The sequence below is a fragment of the Amblyomma americanum genome, chromosome 1 (genome assembly GCF_052857255.1).
Source record: "Amblyomma americanum isolate KBUSLIRL-KWMA chromosome 1, ASM5285725v1, whole genome shotgun sequence".
NCBI classification, from domain to species: domain Eukaryota; kingdom Metazoa; phylum Arthropoda; class Arachnida; order Ixodida; family Ixodidae; genus Amblyomma; species Amblyomma americanum.
The window spans coordinates 181740834-181756424 of record NC_135497.1 but is presented as its reverse complement, the minus strand read 5'-3'; the positions used below and the strand labels follow the sequence as shown (position 1 = coordinate 181756424).

The 15591-nt window shown below is 52.9% G+C and overlaps 1 protein-coding gene across 19 annotated transcripts in view; it reads left to right on the top strand.

Moving 5' to 3' along the window:
* Nucleotides 1-15591, top strand: part of LOC144114302 (TOX high mobility group box family member 3-like) — a 460828-nt gene that overhangs the window by 428978 nt on the left and 16259 nt on the right. For 16 of the 19 annotated variants that reach the window (XR_013311004.1, XR_013311001.1, XR_013311000.1 and 13 more), the window contains 2 exons: nucleotides 9234-9356; nucleotides 10148-10323. Coding sequence is in view for 12 of the 19 variants with exons in the window: in XM_077647949.1 (XP_077504075.1) it covers nucleotides 9234-9356; nucleotides 10148-10323 (299 nt within the window). In the remaining 7 variants the exon portion in view is untranslated. The remainder of the gene's footprint in view (nucleotides 1-9233; nucleotides 9357-10147; nucleotides 10324-15591) is intronic. The other 3 variants (XM_077647944.1, XM_077647951.1, XM_077647946.1) reach the window with 1 other exon arrangement.

The window sequence follows — 15591 nt, the reverse complement described above, 5'->3', positions numbered from 1 at the left end:
CCCGCGCTCTCTAGACGAACTGGTCGCGCGAAGGGGCGCTGCGCTGCCTTGATGTTCATCCTTCCAGTGCTGTCGCTACAGTCACCGCGGTCTCAGCCGAAAGCGGTGTCCTTAGACGGCCGGGATTGCAACAGGGGCTCCTATCGCTTTTGGCACCCGAAGGAATAGCTAGTGGCCAGTGCTCGTGCGAAGAACTCAGAGGAGCGTTCGAGCCAAACGCTAAATTCCAGAAATGGCGTGCGTTATCTAAAGCGGATGGCCTATAGGCAACCTGCGCTGAAGTTTGCCGTGTCGATCGCAGCGCCGTAACACACAGGCTAGGGAGAGGAGCACGCGCACTTTTCTTGGAGCATCCGCGCTCTGTCAAAGCCACACGTGGTGTGCGTCAGGTAGCTGGACTTGCTCCGGCAGAAGCTTTAGCACGAAATACGATCAACCAAACGCGTGCCTCCAATGGCTCAGAACGTGGTCTCGCGTTTGTAGCGGCCCAAGGGACTGACGGCAGCAGTTCAGATGCGCCCTGCGGAACAAATACAGCGCCGCCTGGGCACTGCAGGTTCCATTTAAAGGGAGCGCGGCTGCGCCTGACGACGCGGTGGCTGCAGCACCGCCCATTCGTCATGGGTGCACGAAGCTGTCGCTAGATCTCAGCTTGTCTGCATCACGAAGTTTCGGCAGTTGCTGTAGGCTCAATCGCCAAGGAAATACGTCGTCAAGAGGCGCGGGATGATCGAGCGAGTCAGTGGCCCTCGCTCAGGCGAATTACGAAATGGTTGACCTTCACGTAGTGAGTTGCTTGTTACATTTATTGCGCCTTTTGTTAGTTCTAGGATGTAAGGAGCTAAACCGTGTTATTTCATTTGTTATAGTTAGGGGTTGGACTTTCAGGTTTTCATTTTTGAAAATTTGGCTGACTGTATTTGATGTTGATTTCAAAACGCATGTTTCGGTTGTTTGTTTTTTTTTTTTGCGGCGAATATTACTCTCGACGTATGAATTACTTTTTTTTTGGTGATTTAATCTGGCAATCCTGTGTGGTCGAAAGTCACTTAGCGTCCATCTCGGCGTTTTTGTAAACGTGAACAGTTTATTTACCAGTAATTAATGAAAATTGTAGCACTTGGAGCTGTTCTTCTACAATAAATGACTAGTCATTAAACAATTAACGCGAGTTAAACGTTGATAGCCGGCAGACGAAAACGCAGGTGGTGGATTAAGAACTAGGTTGACATATTATCGCTGAGTTTTCGCGCTAAGTTGAGCGAGAGTGGGGTGGGGCGCCACGTGGTGTGCGTGTTGATGGCAGCGATGGAACTGGCTGCTCAATCGTCGCTGCAGCAGAACATACTTTTCAGTGGCGCCCATGCGCGGTTTCGTGTCGGTGTCCAACATGCAGTTGATAAACCTCCTTAACCAACTAACTGCTCCAAGCAGGTGATGATATTAAACAAACAGCCTGTCGGGCCTGTAAGCTAGCGGAGCTGTTCCTCAAACCGCACTGCTGCTCACCTTATCCAGCAATATCATCGCATCACGCCCCTGGCTTGCCTGCCTAGTTAATTTTCAACTTTGACTGGGTATAACTCGCATTCAACAGCCAGCTATCTGTGCTTTTCATGCCAAGAGTACCGGCCTTTTTCGGTTAAAACCGAATTTCGAGAACTTAATTCGGCGCACTTTTATCGTTTTTTTTTCCTCCCGTTTTCGACCGAAAAGTCCAACCCCTAGGTACAGTATCACTTTTTTGTCGGAGTGGCGCTGCGAGCGGCTAACGCAATCCAGATGCGGCCAGACCCTTTCTAAAAAAAGCTCCGTTTGCCTCTATCTTCCCCAAGGTCACGGCGCGCAACTCAAGCAGGGGCTGCAAAATTTGGCTCCCCTATTCTGAAAACGCTGTATTGGCTGGGCTTTGAAGCTTCTTCCATTTAGGATTATTGCCTACCTTCTCAAGTGTAGCTTTTGCGTACGTAGGCACCGGACGAGTTCGCCAGCTTCAGCGTCGCCATTTGCACCAACGAATGCCGCAAAGTAGTGGCTGTTAAAAAAAAAGGGGGGGGGGGGGGCGCTTGCGACAAGGAAAGAACCGGCACACCCACTGAACTGCTGTCATGTCGATGTATATGGCGCCGCAGGTATTCGACGCGGGGCGCAGGGCACTCAGAAAAACAAACAAGCAAAAAAAAAGAAGCTTGGAGTCAATTTTGTGAGTCTCCCTTGTCATCCCTTCTTCCATGCTTCAGTGAGCAGACGCTTGCCTTTTAAGTAAGTGCACGCGCGGGTGTTTGCAAGTGGGACTAGCTTTGCCGCGGCGTAGTTGCGTTTGTGCTGCGCAGATAACTGCTGCGCGCCGAGATTTATTCAAGTCCCAGATATCAGGGGAGTCGCAGAGCCATACGCCCTGGTTTACTACCGAAAGCCGCCGGAGGAAAAAGAACAGGGCAAGAGAAATGAAGCGCGTTTGTGCGTGCATGGGAAGAGAGCGGCCGAGAAATCGAAAGAAAACATCGTGTTCAACGAGAATGCCGCCGGCCTATTTTATGCCGGCAGAGAAATTTATGCGCGGCCTTGCGTTTCCTACCTGTTAACCCATTTAAAACCGGTTAACCGGTTTTTGCGTGCAAGTTGCACTCGTAAAATATAAAGTCGGCTCCGAAAGCTGCCCCGAGGCCCAAAGGTGGGCGTCACCTGGACAGGGGAGCTCACACGCCGAGGGCCGGCAGTGAAGGTTAGCGGAGAAATGGATTAAGGGACTGTCGCGGGAAGGGACCGACGCCTGTAGGGCGGTTCACATGCTAGCGATTGAGCGAACTGAGCGACCAGCGGCTCGGCGGAGCGATGCTTTTCGCGGGGTTCCGTTTCACATGCGTCGCTCCAGAGCGTTTACTGCCGCTGCGAATCCCAGTGTTGCTGGCAAAGAATACGAGCTCGCGGTTGGTTCCGGTGGTTTGCAACCATCAACATGGACAATGTTCATGCATTATTTTCCCAATATTTCTCGAATTTTGTTAATAAAGAACTCTTGTTTGTTAAATATCGACTACTTCTTATTTTGACGTCAATAATATCATTCATTAAAGTTCGTACGTGCGTGTCGGAAGCACGTGTAGTAAACAAACATTGTCTTTCCCGCACGAATACTCCTCCTGTCGCGTGACTTTTCCGCCGTGCAGTCATTGGTCAGAGGGCGGAGCTATCGCGCTGTCGCTGCGAAAATTTCCAACTTGCTGGAACCCCTTCGCTCTGGCCGGCCGAGCCGCCGCGACGGGTCGAAACAGGTTTTCACGTCGCGGCGGCAGGATTCGCTGGCATTTTCGCTTGCGTGTGAAACACGCTTGTGTCGATGCGCTGGCTCATCGCTCCTTATCGGAGGCAGATTCGAAGCGGAATCCTGGGACATGTTCCGCTACCTTCGTGGCTGTTTAGTGTAATGGGAGATTAGAGCAGCGTTTTGCGCGTGTGCTCGCCAGGCGTTCGGCGATGTTGCCGTTTCCGTGGCCCGCTCGTCGGTGCCGGCAGGCTTTACTCACGTAGGCCGACTCGGGAGCGCATCAGTTGGTTTGGCCGCCGGGCCGCGCGACGGATGCCGTCACGGAGCGTCACTGTGGTCACGTGACGTAGTGGGCGCCATTTACATGCCATACGTGCGTGCAATGCTATTACCTTACCTTGCGCAAACCAGTGGCCTTGCACGAGGTGGAAGTAACTGCAGGCAACGCGGCGGAAGGACATATGCTTTGTTGCGGATGAAGCACCGGTTTTATGGTGCGCGTCTTCCGGCGCGTACACGTTTCTCGTTCGCACCCCCCCCCCCCCCCCCACACACACACACACTGACATTCTAACTGCTCTACAGTGAGAAATGTCCGTGGTGTTTGTGAGGACTTGTATTTTCATGAAGAGTTGCATAGCCTGTGCTGGCTAATTAGGTCCCCTCCCCGCAGTGGCTGTTACGTTGTGTTAATGTAATTTGTTCATAGGGTGCAAGTGCAATCGGCTGGGCAGTGGAAATAAACTGGGGAACTGTTTTATTCCGATGGCATCCCTAAATGGCTCATTTTGTTCCACCGTATACCAGGTCACCGTGGAGCTTTTGTCAGGACTCAGCCATGGTGCGTTATAGTAGCCATTGGGGAGTGAAGAGTGTGTCACGCAGGCAGTGTCTTGAGGAAAGAAGCGAAGCGGTGAAAACGCGAGTCTGCATCACCACGCGCAACACATTCGGCGCTGACGTGCGAACCTAAGCAGCCAAGAAGAGCTTATAATTTCATGGGAATTGCGTCTCTCTGCATTAGCCTTGGTGGTTGTCGTCGTTGCCTCTAAAGTATGTCTTCTTACTTTTTGTAGCGAGAGCTACATTAGGGCAGCATTTCAGGCCTTGAGCGTGGCGGGCGCCGCCACGCTGTCACGTGGTTTGTCACGTGGTGCGGAGCAGCTGCCGGCGGCGCGGAGGCCGTGGCTGATCACGTGGTCGGTCACGTGACCAAGTTCCACTCTCCAGCTGTAGCTATCGCGTCCCTCCGGGTTTAACCAGAGCTAAACCACCGCCGATTTTTTCTTCTGCTTCTTCGTCTTAATTTCATTCTTTTTATTTTTATCCCGGCTTTCGCGCGCGCATCTCTCTATCCCGTTTGCAGGACGTCGAGCTTTCGTTTTCGTTAGAGTTGTTGCCGCCTTTTTCTTTGCCGAAAGTGTGGCTTGCGTTGGTAGACCCACGCTCTGCTGCGGAGGGCCGGAAGGTCTTGCGTCACCATCTGCGGGTCAGGGCGGTAGTTCTCTTCATGGCTGGGTGTTTCAGACGCTCGTCCGCAGTTTGTCAAAGCTTTTGACCCCAAAGATGTTTGCCTTTCGCTGTGGCATGACTTGCGGTGGTGAGGCAGCGACGACGATTGATCGGCAAGCGGCGAGCTTTTAAACCAATTTCTTGCATCCGCGCGCTGGTCCGCCTTGCTGAAAGCGAGTATTACCCACTAGCGTTTTCCACCGGGGGTGTTTTTTTCACAGCCGGGTCGTGGTGGTTGTGGCAAGGCGCTCGTGGCGCTTTCTTGGCCGCACTCTGGCGAGCTGCTCGTGCGGCCGATGCGCGCGGGAAGCACTTGGAAATTGCCTTCGTAGCCCCCGCATTCTTCTCAAGCTTGGTTTCATTGTGGGCTGCTTTTCTGTCGGGCGATCATTTTCCTCGGTTGCCTGCCTCACTTGATCGCCTGCTGCTGCGCCGTTGTGCGCCGTATACGGTGCAGGAAAGGAATCGACTGAGCCGCCGAATGGAAGGGACCGGTATGATTTGCGCTAACATCTGCAATAAGTCTTCCGGGAAAAATCCGATACATGTTTTGAACAATGGCTGTGCGGGCTCTTGGTGGCATTCTCTGGGGTAAGTGCAAAAATCTTAATATAGGTGGTTCCCGGGAAAAAAATGTGACTAAATTTAGTCGTTTGAAGTGCGTGGATGCTTCCATGTTTGTCCATAGATTACAGACGCGCGCGCAGAATTTTCTCGAGAAGGCAAGCATTTTTCGTGCTATTGTTTGCCGGGAGGGAATCATTTCACTTGGGAGGGAATCATTTTATATGTCTCCAGGAAACACCAGGGCCATCCTTAAAGCGGCCTGGAGCTAGTTTCTGGCGCGGTTCCTACTTGGGCACTGCTGCTCGCAGGGTGTAACGTCGTTGTCTGTTGCATGTCTAGTTTCCTGCTGTGACTTTGATCCGGCACTTCGCTCGGCATTTAAATTTCAGCTTGGGCGGAGCGATATTTTGCGATTTTTTGGTGGCTTTTTGTTGGAGATTGATGTCACTGCGGTTGCTGTCTAGTGGCTGTAACAGTGTCCAGCCGGGCTTTTGTTCTTGTTTCGATCGTTCCGTGGTGAAGCTTCGAGCAACTTTTGTCTTTCGCGATTGGAGTGTTGCCCTCACCCTCAGGCGTACCGGCGTTGTTGTGAATGATGGGGACAGAAGACCATTGAAACATACACTACCTGTAGCGAGAGGTAGACGTAAAAAACAAAAAAAAAAAACAGTTCGGTGGAGAACACTGTGCGATACCGTTTTGCATAAAGAGAGGCAGATTAAACTTCTTGTTGTTGCGTTCTCGTCTTTTACGTAAGTCTCGGTAGCAAACGCGTTGTACGTAAGCCCTTTCGACCACGCGCCTTGTGTCGTCGGAATAACTTGCCGAAAATGGGGCGGAAAATAGGCTCAGTTTGTTTGCCCTCTGGTAACCTTCATCGGGGCCAGCGTAGCACCGGCGTTATTCTTGTACTCCGCCGTATGCTGTGCGCGTTGTGTTTCGTAACTGACCCACACACGCGCGCCTTTTTTTGCAGCTGCGCCGAAACTGCGGCATTCTCTTATTACGGGCCGTCTGTGGATTTTGCAATCGTGTTTGTTGAGCCGCGCAGCGGGCACCTTCTATCCGTTTCCGATTCCATTCCGTACAATTGTTCGCGCAGCCCTACAGATAGCAGGCTTATTTATTTGCAGCCAACGCGGCGGGCAGGCATGCGGCCTTGCAGCTGCCGTCTCTGTTTACGTCACGAAGGGTATAGATTGGAAATAAGCGGAAAACTAGCAGAACTTGCATGTATTTTTGTCCGTTGCCAGGCGGCTTGTTGAGTGTACCTGGCTCGTGGGTCGCCGAGTTTTGTACAAGCGGCCTGGCTAGCGGATCTGTGATCATTAGTGTATAGTGCGCATAAACTCTGAGGCGCGCTCTGCGTTCGCGAGTCTCTCTTTTGCGCCAAGCACTGCTCCGAGGCCTACTTCGCTTTAACCTCGTCGTGGCGGAAAGTTTCGCCGCATGGATAATTCCGTTGGCATAGTTTCGAGAAGCATCGTGCGATTTAAATTAAACGTGGTTCTTGATTCATATCGCCGCGCGGACCGTTGGGAAGAAAGGGCTTGATGTATTTCTTTTAAATCAGCTTCGTGTTGTGGCCGTAGATTGCGGGCGCCGTTGTTCCCCCTCTCCCCCGCGTTTTTTTTTCATGAGCGAGCGCGGCCCCTCATGAATACAAGCGAGCGCGCAGCGAAGCGAAATGAGACGCCGATTCCTGTTTAGCTTAATACTCTTTCGAAAATGAATCGTTAAGCTAGCTTCATGAATAAATAACTGCCCTGTTTGCATTTCTGAGCCGTTCTCGGCGCACCTCGTCGCGGCGCACATGCTTGCTTCTCTTTTGATTCTCCCTGTTGGGTAAATGATGGTCTGGCTGTTCTCATCGTAGGGGAGAGGAGCGCGATTGTATCTCTTCTCCCCACTCGCGGCCCTTTCTGGTCACCATGGCAACGGAATTGCTTCGTTGTGCAGCTCGAAATTGTTTTTATGATCCGAGAAAAAGCAGTCGAAGGGCCTTTCCCTCCGCCGTGGCACTGCGGCCGCGATACATGGACGAGGCCGATCTGCCGCCCCTCCTCCGTGTTTCGCGGTGCGTCGCCAGGAGCCGCTGCGCGCTCTGTGCGCCGTCTAGGGGCAGCCGCGGCTACTGCGCCGCGGTCGTTGCGGCGACGGAAAAGTTACGGTTCGCGTTCCCGACGCCGAAATGCTGCGCAGTATAGTTTACGTATTTCGCACGGGAGGGGGAGAAAGGGGAGGGGGTGGTGCTTGCAATAGTTTCCTGTGGTCATTTTCATTGAAACTATGACATTGGCGGCACGGTTTGACTTGATTCAGTCGTGGCCTGAAGGAATGCTGCTCCGTGGCTCGCAAAGACCAAGGAGGAACCTGATTTACCTACTCACTAACTGGTTTTGCCGCTCTCCACAGTATGTGGCAATGAATAACACGTTCGCGAACACGCAGTGCAGTTACACAATAAGTTCTGTTCCTGGCGAACCCGGTGGCGTAAACTTGCAGTGACCCTGGTGTTGGTGAAGCTGCAGGTGTAGCAATTCGTTGTGCACATTAGGCGCGCCTCATCGAATTCGGTCAGTGGACATAATGATAAGAACAATACCGGCTATGTCCACTACAGCACAAATGCCACTGCTAATTGTTGTGCAATTAACACACTCCTGCGACTGCTGTAGCCACGCTGTGCAAAGTTCCTAATATCATCCCCCGCCGCCCGCTACGTTTACCTCCTCTTGAAACCACTCCATGACGCCAAGGGACCGTCGTGTTTGCAACAGGTAATTTGCGCATGTCGCTTAGTTACGAGGCTATGTGCGAATACATCTCTCGCTTGTACAGGCAGGCCGAAAAGAAGCCAGATACGAGCGATTTCGGCAGCCATATTCTGTGGGAATCCTGACGCAGGCCGTCGGTGGTTCGTGACCACTGAACAGTACGCTGCCAGTTACGAGGAGGGGGGTAGCTCCGGTCTTATTCCGGCGCAACGGTGCCTGTTTGTCCGGAGAGCAAGTTTAAGCCGCCGCAAGCTCTGCTAAATACCATAAATTCGCGGGCTCCCCTTAGCGCGGCGCCGCGAGGGTGGCAGTAGTCGAAGGGCGCTTACAGCCTTTAACCGGTGGTCAAATTAAGGAAGCCTCCATAATTTATACGTGGGGTGCTAGAAACTGTAGCTCGTTTGGAGAACGACGGGCGCCGCCCTTGAGCGAGCTGCAGGATTTCCGCTCGCTACGGGCAGAGCGCCATCGCTGCCGCTTAACGTGCCCGTCCGATCGGCCGCCACGAGGCATGCAGCCGTCACCAAAGCGCGACGCCGAATGGGAGTCGCCAAAGGGCCGGCGTAATGCGCCGCGTACTTGTGCACGCGTACAGCTGTCGGTGGTTGTATTTAACGCGGGGGCAGCCTGGTGAGGGGTTTCCGCGCTCGAAGCTGAACCGTATACGCCACTGTGGCTTGCTGCTGTGGATGGCGCAAAACAGCCGGCGTGCCAATTTCCTCCGCTGGCGCAACGCAAAGGCTTCGTGTGTCCGTGACGGCGGGATGTATCGCCGAGGTCGCAATCAGCTAGCTGGCGGAGTTCAGGCAAACGTCTTCCGCGGTGTCCGCTTTCTTTACATCTGTATGGCTTGTAGTGTCCCACTCTGATACGCGCTTCTGAGCACTGTTTTTCTTGTTTTCAGCGCGCTGGTTCGCTATTTTGTGTTTATTTTTTTTTCAGGAGATACATACTCGGCAAATGAAAATTACTCTGACGTTAATCGCCAAAGTGTCGTCTGTAGTCTGAGTTAAGTGTGTCCGGACGTCGTTCCTTTCGTATGCATTGTGTCGTGTGTGTGCTCGACGGCAGTCTCTGCAACAGCGCTTCCGGCCTTTGTATCGTTGCAGACATTTCACACACCCAGCTTTGGGGACGAGGAGTTCGAGATTCCACCCATCAACCTGCAGAACGTGGGCGGTCCTACGCATCCCGACGAAGCAGCCACGGCGGAAGTGGTCTACGGATCTCAGGTCAGTTTGCGCTCCTGTTGCGAGCGCTTGTTGCAAAGCCGGTGCTGCCATCAGGTTCGACTGCGACGTCATGCTTTCTGAAGAGGCCTCGTTCGTATCGGATGTTGCCTTGGCGGCATCGCTGTCGTGTTTCGCGGGCGCTGATGCCACGCGTTGTATAGCCTCATCTCCAATTTATGTTGCTGATTACGGAGAGCATGGCAATAGCTCCGAGTCAGTTTTGAGTAAATATTTGTCACTTGCACGCTAAGTAATGAGAAAATTTTAAACCCATATCGCCCGAGGGCGAAGCTAATAGCGAAGAGGAGGACAGACAACCCCTCTGTTAATCGTTCTCATTGTTGCCCCTACCATAACTTTGTGATGTGGTTGCCTAATTTCAGTCCCTTTTATATATTTGCCTCATTTAACTTTCCAAGGTGAAGTAAGGCGTAAGGATGGTGGAGGTTTTTTTTTTTTTTTTGCTCATTCCCGCCTTCCTGATCAGGACTTATTAATGGCGACATATCTGCCGCCCACTGTGACTCTATCGCGAGATTTATATTACAATTGGAGTATATTGCGATCGAAGAATGAGACTGTAGACTTTTTTTGGCCGTCATGAAGCTTTCGTACGTAATAACGCTGTTCGCCCGAAGTAAATTCTTACAGCGGAGATGATGGGCTCTCCGAGCTCGGCCCTAGTTCCAGGCCTGTAAGGCACTGGAAGATCTGTGAGTAGCTGTTAGGGAACAAAGCGGGGCGAGCCACTCTCGTTGCCTGAGCCGGTGCCGTCGTGGTCTCCCCTGTAGCCCGGTGCCCCGATGGCTCCGCAGACGAGCATGGCGCAGGCCCTGGGCTCCCCCATGGCGGGCGGCATGATGGAGCACCCTCAGCAGCACTCGTACCCCGGGCCCCAGGGGCACCCCGACATGTACCACCACGCTATGGGCATGCCGCCGCCTCCGCAGTCCATGCATTTACAAAGGTAGGTTTCCGGGCCATCGGCCCTCTCCGGCTCGCTTCGTCCGCATCCGTGCGTTCGCGACCTGCCTGCTCGGGGTGGGTCCGGCTGCCCAGGTGAGGAGACACACCGCGCGTCGACGTCACTGACCGCATGTGCAGTGGAACCGGTGCGCGGGCTCTCTCTCTCTCCTTTTTTTTTCTTTTTGGCTGCCTCAAATCTCAGGCACTCGGAAACAACATTTTCACGTGGGAGTTGCGTCACTGGACTTGGCGGCAAGTTTTTAGGAAATGTACACGGTTGTTACCGAGTGGTAAAGTAGAATAATCAGCGTTGCACTTCCTTGCGTTAACTCGTTGTTCATTTGGAAAAAGCGGGCGGTGGCCCTTTACAGTTATTTCTCTCGTCTGTGTGCAAAAAAGATGGAGAGAAAAAGGCCGCTCTTGGGAGAAGCAGCTTGTGAACAACAGTTGACGCAACTGGCACTGTGTGCGCCCGGCGCTGCGCTTCTGCCGCCTTCCGCAGCGAGCGCTGGTGGTGCCTGTCCCATCAGCGGTCCTGCTGCGATGTCGCGCCGTGACTGACTTTCACTCGCTGTTGACGTAGGCGTTGTTCCAAGCGCCCTGATTCGGTTCTCTTAGCGGGCGCTGTCGAGTTGCTTCAGTGCTTTTGGTAGCTGGGTTTTACCCATTGAAACTTGCGGGTCACACTTCTGACTGGAATGCGTGTTGTTTTTGCCAATGCATGACCCGACGGTCTAAAAACAAGGTTGTAATCGTAAAATTGTTTGATCTTACTACAGCTGTATATTAGCAGCCACCGCACCCAGGACCGTACCCGAGAGTACGAGGCAAACGTGGAGCTCGTGTTTCATTTTATAATTTTTCCGATATAAACACAGCTCCTCTCCTTAGGCATGGATAGCGTCTTGATCAGTTTTAGTGCGCTAGCACTTAAAGTGGCAGTTCCCCGCATTTAGCCGTTGGGTGTTTGTCTGAGGCTGGTTTTGTGGCAGGCTGCTTACGTGCCCACCGCGTCAGGCGGCAGCTCAATTAATCGTGACAGGTTGCTCGGAAAGTGCAACCTGGGTCGCAGCTCAACCCAAGCAAGCCCACCGATGGCAGCAACTGCCACAGAAGGGCAGTGGCGCATCGCTTGACCGCTGCTCCACTGCGCCAGGAGTGGTGGGGAGACTCCCAGGGATGTATGCATGCAGAGAATGACCATTTCCGCATATAAGGACATTAACCCATTATCGCTATCCGAACAACTGCCGTCCGGGAACACTGGATCTGAACACCGGAAACGAAGTGAAAACCGGACTGCTAGCGCACCTAATGCGCATTTGGCCCGACTACGCAAATCGACCATCATTTTTTCCCTACTCCTGCCGTTCAAAACTGAAGGTCATGTGGCTATGAAATTTGACCTTGAAACCGAGAGGAGCGGAGCCTCGGCTATGACGTCATGCCACGTGACTCGCCACGCCTCGCCACAGCTGCGCGCGTTGAGCCGACGGCGCTCGCCTCGCAACCGCTGGTAACTGTCGAATCACGTGACTCGCTGCGCCTGGCCACAGTTGCGTATGCGGAGCCGACGGCACTCTCGCAACTGCCGGAAGTCGCGTGACGCGCCGTTCGCCATATAAAAGCGTGTGGCGTGTGCACACTAAGGCCGTGGATGAGCAGCGTGCCGGAACTATAGTGCTTCGACGATGTGTCCTCGCCGTCGAGCTGAATCTGATGGTCTCTACGACACGGAAAGGCGCCAGGTTGGATAGCCATGCCTAACAGAACTTTCGCTCGTCTCACTCGGTTCAGCTGGGCTGATCCACAACCTATATATATATATATATTTTTTGCTGCTATAGATCACTTCGTGTTTAAAGAGCGCGCGAAATGAGTGGTAGTGCATCATATTAGGTGGTTGGCAAGTCTCAGTGCTGTTTGCTCAAGACGCCCTGGAGGTGTGAAGTTGCTTGTCGTGAACACGTGCGAGGGGCGGCACCAACTCACGCGCACTTCTTTGAGGCCTAAATTGGTAGAATGTATTTCAATGTTCGGGATGTTCATGCGTAAAAATACAGGCGCATAAATGTCTAATCCGCATGAGCCAGTATTGTTTGTGCACATGACTGGGCAGTCTCGACTACTCTATTTGATGTGCTTGTTTGCAGTACCATTAATTTACAATACAAAGGTTCAGTTGGAAGGCGCTAATAAATTTGTTTGAGTACTTTTCACGACCTAAGGATAGAAAACAGTCTAACCAGCTTCCGATGAGAAGCATGCCATGCCAACAGTACGCAAGGGAGTAATTGCAGAGAAATTTACTGTGATAGGTCTCAGCAAAATTGATAAAGAACATAGGGCGAAATACATAACAAATAGCATTAACACTCTCATTGCTAAAGGAACTGCAAGCGCATGATTCCTATATGAACGCAGGCGACTTGTTCGTCATTTTTCGGCATGAACGTGCAAAATTGAATGGCAAAATTGAATGAAAATTGAATTTGTCTTTGTTGCTTCTAATTCAAGGTGGCAACCTACAACATGCTGAAGCTTAGATTCGGCAGGTCCACATGAGCTGTCATTTAGGCAAAACCACCTGTCGCCGCCGTTCATTATAGTTGTGATGGATCGTTTCCGTCAACGTCCGTCGTCGCTGTAGATGAGCTGAAAAGACAACGCCCTATAAAGTGCCTCCACTTTTCTGCTCTGCATCGTTGAGTCCTCATTTCCGTTTCCAGATGAGAAACAGACAAGATGAAACTTCCAGGCCAGTCAGTGTAGGCGGGCCGTGTAGACACTTTGCGCGCGGAGCTGCGTTCTCACTTCCCGCGCCGTTGGTGCCCTCCGGGTCACGTGGCTGCGGCGGTCCTTGCGCGAACAGAACGCACGCCCGCGTCCTTGCTTGATCGACGTTCGCCGTCACTCTCTGCCCGTCGGGGGAACCTCCTGTTCACTGGCTGGTCGAATGCCACTCGCACGAACCACGCCGGCTTTGGCGAGGCGTGTTCGGTGCGATGCGTCTTTCTCCAGTCTTTCTTCTCCCGTGTATTGCTTTCGTGACTACGCCCCTTTTGCGAAACGTCCGTTTCGACGTGTCCTAATGCGCCCCCTTTTCTCGCGGGCCGAACGCCTCCCCGCGGATTTCGACATCGTCTCTTTGCACGGTTCCTTTATCCGAGCTTACGTCACGTAGCACGCTTGCCGCGTTACAGACGCCGCGCAGTTGACCTTGCGTTCGAAGTAGGCTTTTACGAACGCCGGCACGGCGCATGTCGCAGCTTTCGCGCTAAGCTTCATTTTCATACGCGCAGATGTCGAATTCGACAACGCGCCCGCCCCATGTGCCGGCTGCGTTCAGACCCTTTCCTTCAAGCTAGAGGGCTGTTGGAGGCGCTCGTAAGCATTGTTTTGGCGCTTGCCTTCTGCATTAGAAATTGTACGGTATATGCTTTGTACCTGGGTCGACTCATGGGTCTACATTCCTCAATGGTTTGCTTGCACTCGGTGCACATATTACTGTTAACACGAGCCTTGCCGCTTCGAGCTGCTGGAAGCATTGAAAGACATTGATGCCTCACGACTTGCCGACAGTTGAGTGGAGGCTAAAAGCAGCTTTGGAACGCCGCCTCGCAGCTTTCGCTCCACCGCTGTAAGCATTCAGGTTGCGCATCTAACCTGCCGTTCGCCATCGAATTTGCGAATGCGATGCCCCGCCACGAGGCCTTGCGACCGTCCGCTCGGTCGTGTGTCGGCAATTAGGCCGGCCGGTGACCCAGTGGCGCCTCCGGGAGTGAGCTGCGCACCGGGTGAGTGCGTGGTCGCTGGCCAACAGGCGGAACCTTGACACGCTGCGCCACAGTGCGCGCGGCCAGCGCGTTCGTGGCTGACCGCTGTTTTAAACCCTATTGTTGCGGGTAGACCATTAGGAGCCGTCGTTTACGCGGCATGGACACCTGCTAGGACCGCCTCGTCGCAGCCTCGTGCCGTTCTTTCGAGAGTTCTGCATGCCCTGTATACTGCGCTGTGGGAGATGCGATTGTGCGGCTTATTTTCGGAGTTGGAATTGAAGAGAACTGCGGGGTGGGCCGTTTTCCTGTAGCGGCAGCATGTCCTCGGGGCGCCGAATACTACCTGGAGCGCGATTTAGTGCTTTTCAAGTGTGCTGCTGTGCGCCGTTGATTCCGCGCCCAACTATTGAAGGCGCCTCGCACACTCAAGATTCTGCGGTTTTGATCGCCGCGCCGGCAGTTGGTCTGTCGCAAAATATCCGTCATTGTATCGCCCAGCGGTTACACAGCCTATTGCGTAGCCGTTCTTCTCGCGCCCTTGTGTATTCGGGTGCGCTTTTGTTGCGTTTCCACTCGGAAACACACGCGGCACTTCGATTACGTGTCGGCGGGCAATTAGCCAGGTTGCTAGGCAGAAAGAGGGTACCTTAGAAGCCGCGCATGCGACCGCACCGAAAGCAGAAACACGAACCTCTTCACGGCTTCTTAACCGCTCGATCCGTATACGTGTGCGCGTTGCGCTGAGTTTCTCAATGCCTTGTGAACGTGTTCACATAGTCGCCTGTTCTCTTGCGATTGCGCCGCTTGACTCGCACTCCGCGCGCTGGTTGTTGAACGGTAAGCGAGGGCCTTTCCGCAGTGCGCACACCAGAGGATGCATTCCTAGACGCTCTCTCTCTCTCTCTCTCTCTCTCTCTCTCTCTCTCTCTCTCTCTCTCTCTCTCTCTCTCTCTCTCTCTCTCTGTGCGCGTGCGTCAGTCAGCTGGTCACTCAGACTATCGGGCTCTGTTTCGCACGTCTCATCGGCAAAGCACAAACTTCGCACTCACTTGATTGTTTCTAGTGACCACTGAGTAATGGCCGGCGTTCTAGCGTTTTTTTTTTTGTGCGTGTATGTGATGAGTAATATAATATGCAGTACATCTGAAGTGGTCGTTTTATGTATATGTGCGCATGAATAAAAATTACTAAAAGTAATGCAAAGCATTACCGCAACATTAATACTTCGTCAACCCTTTTTCGAACCAGAAATATTAACCTGTTTGAACCTCGCGCGCTATCGGACGTCTTTTTCCCTGGCGATCAAAAGACGCGTACTCGCTAAGCCTGTCAGCTGTCCGAATTCAGAAGCAACCTCAAAGTCTGCCGCGTTTTGTCAGTAGAATTTGATGGCGCGAGCATCTTCGCACAAGACAAAACCTTCGTGCACCTTCACTTTGCCGGGAACATGCGACGCAGTGGAGCGGCAATGACGAATCGGTACTGAAGCA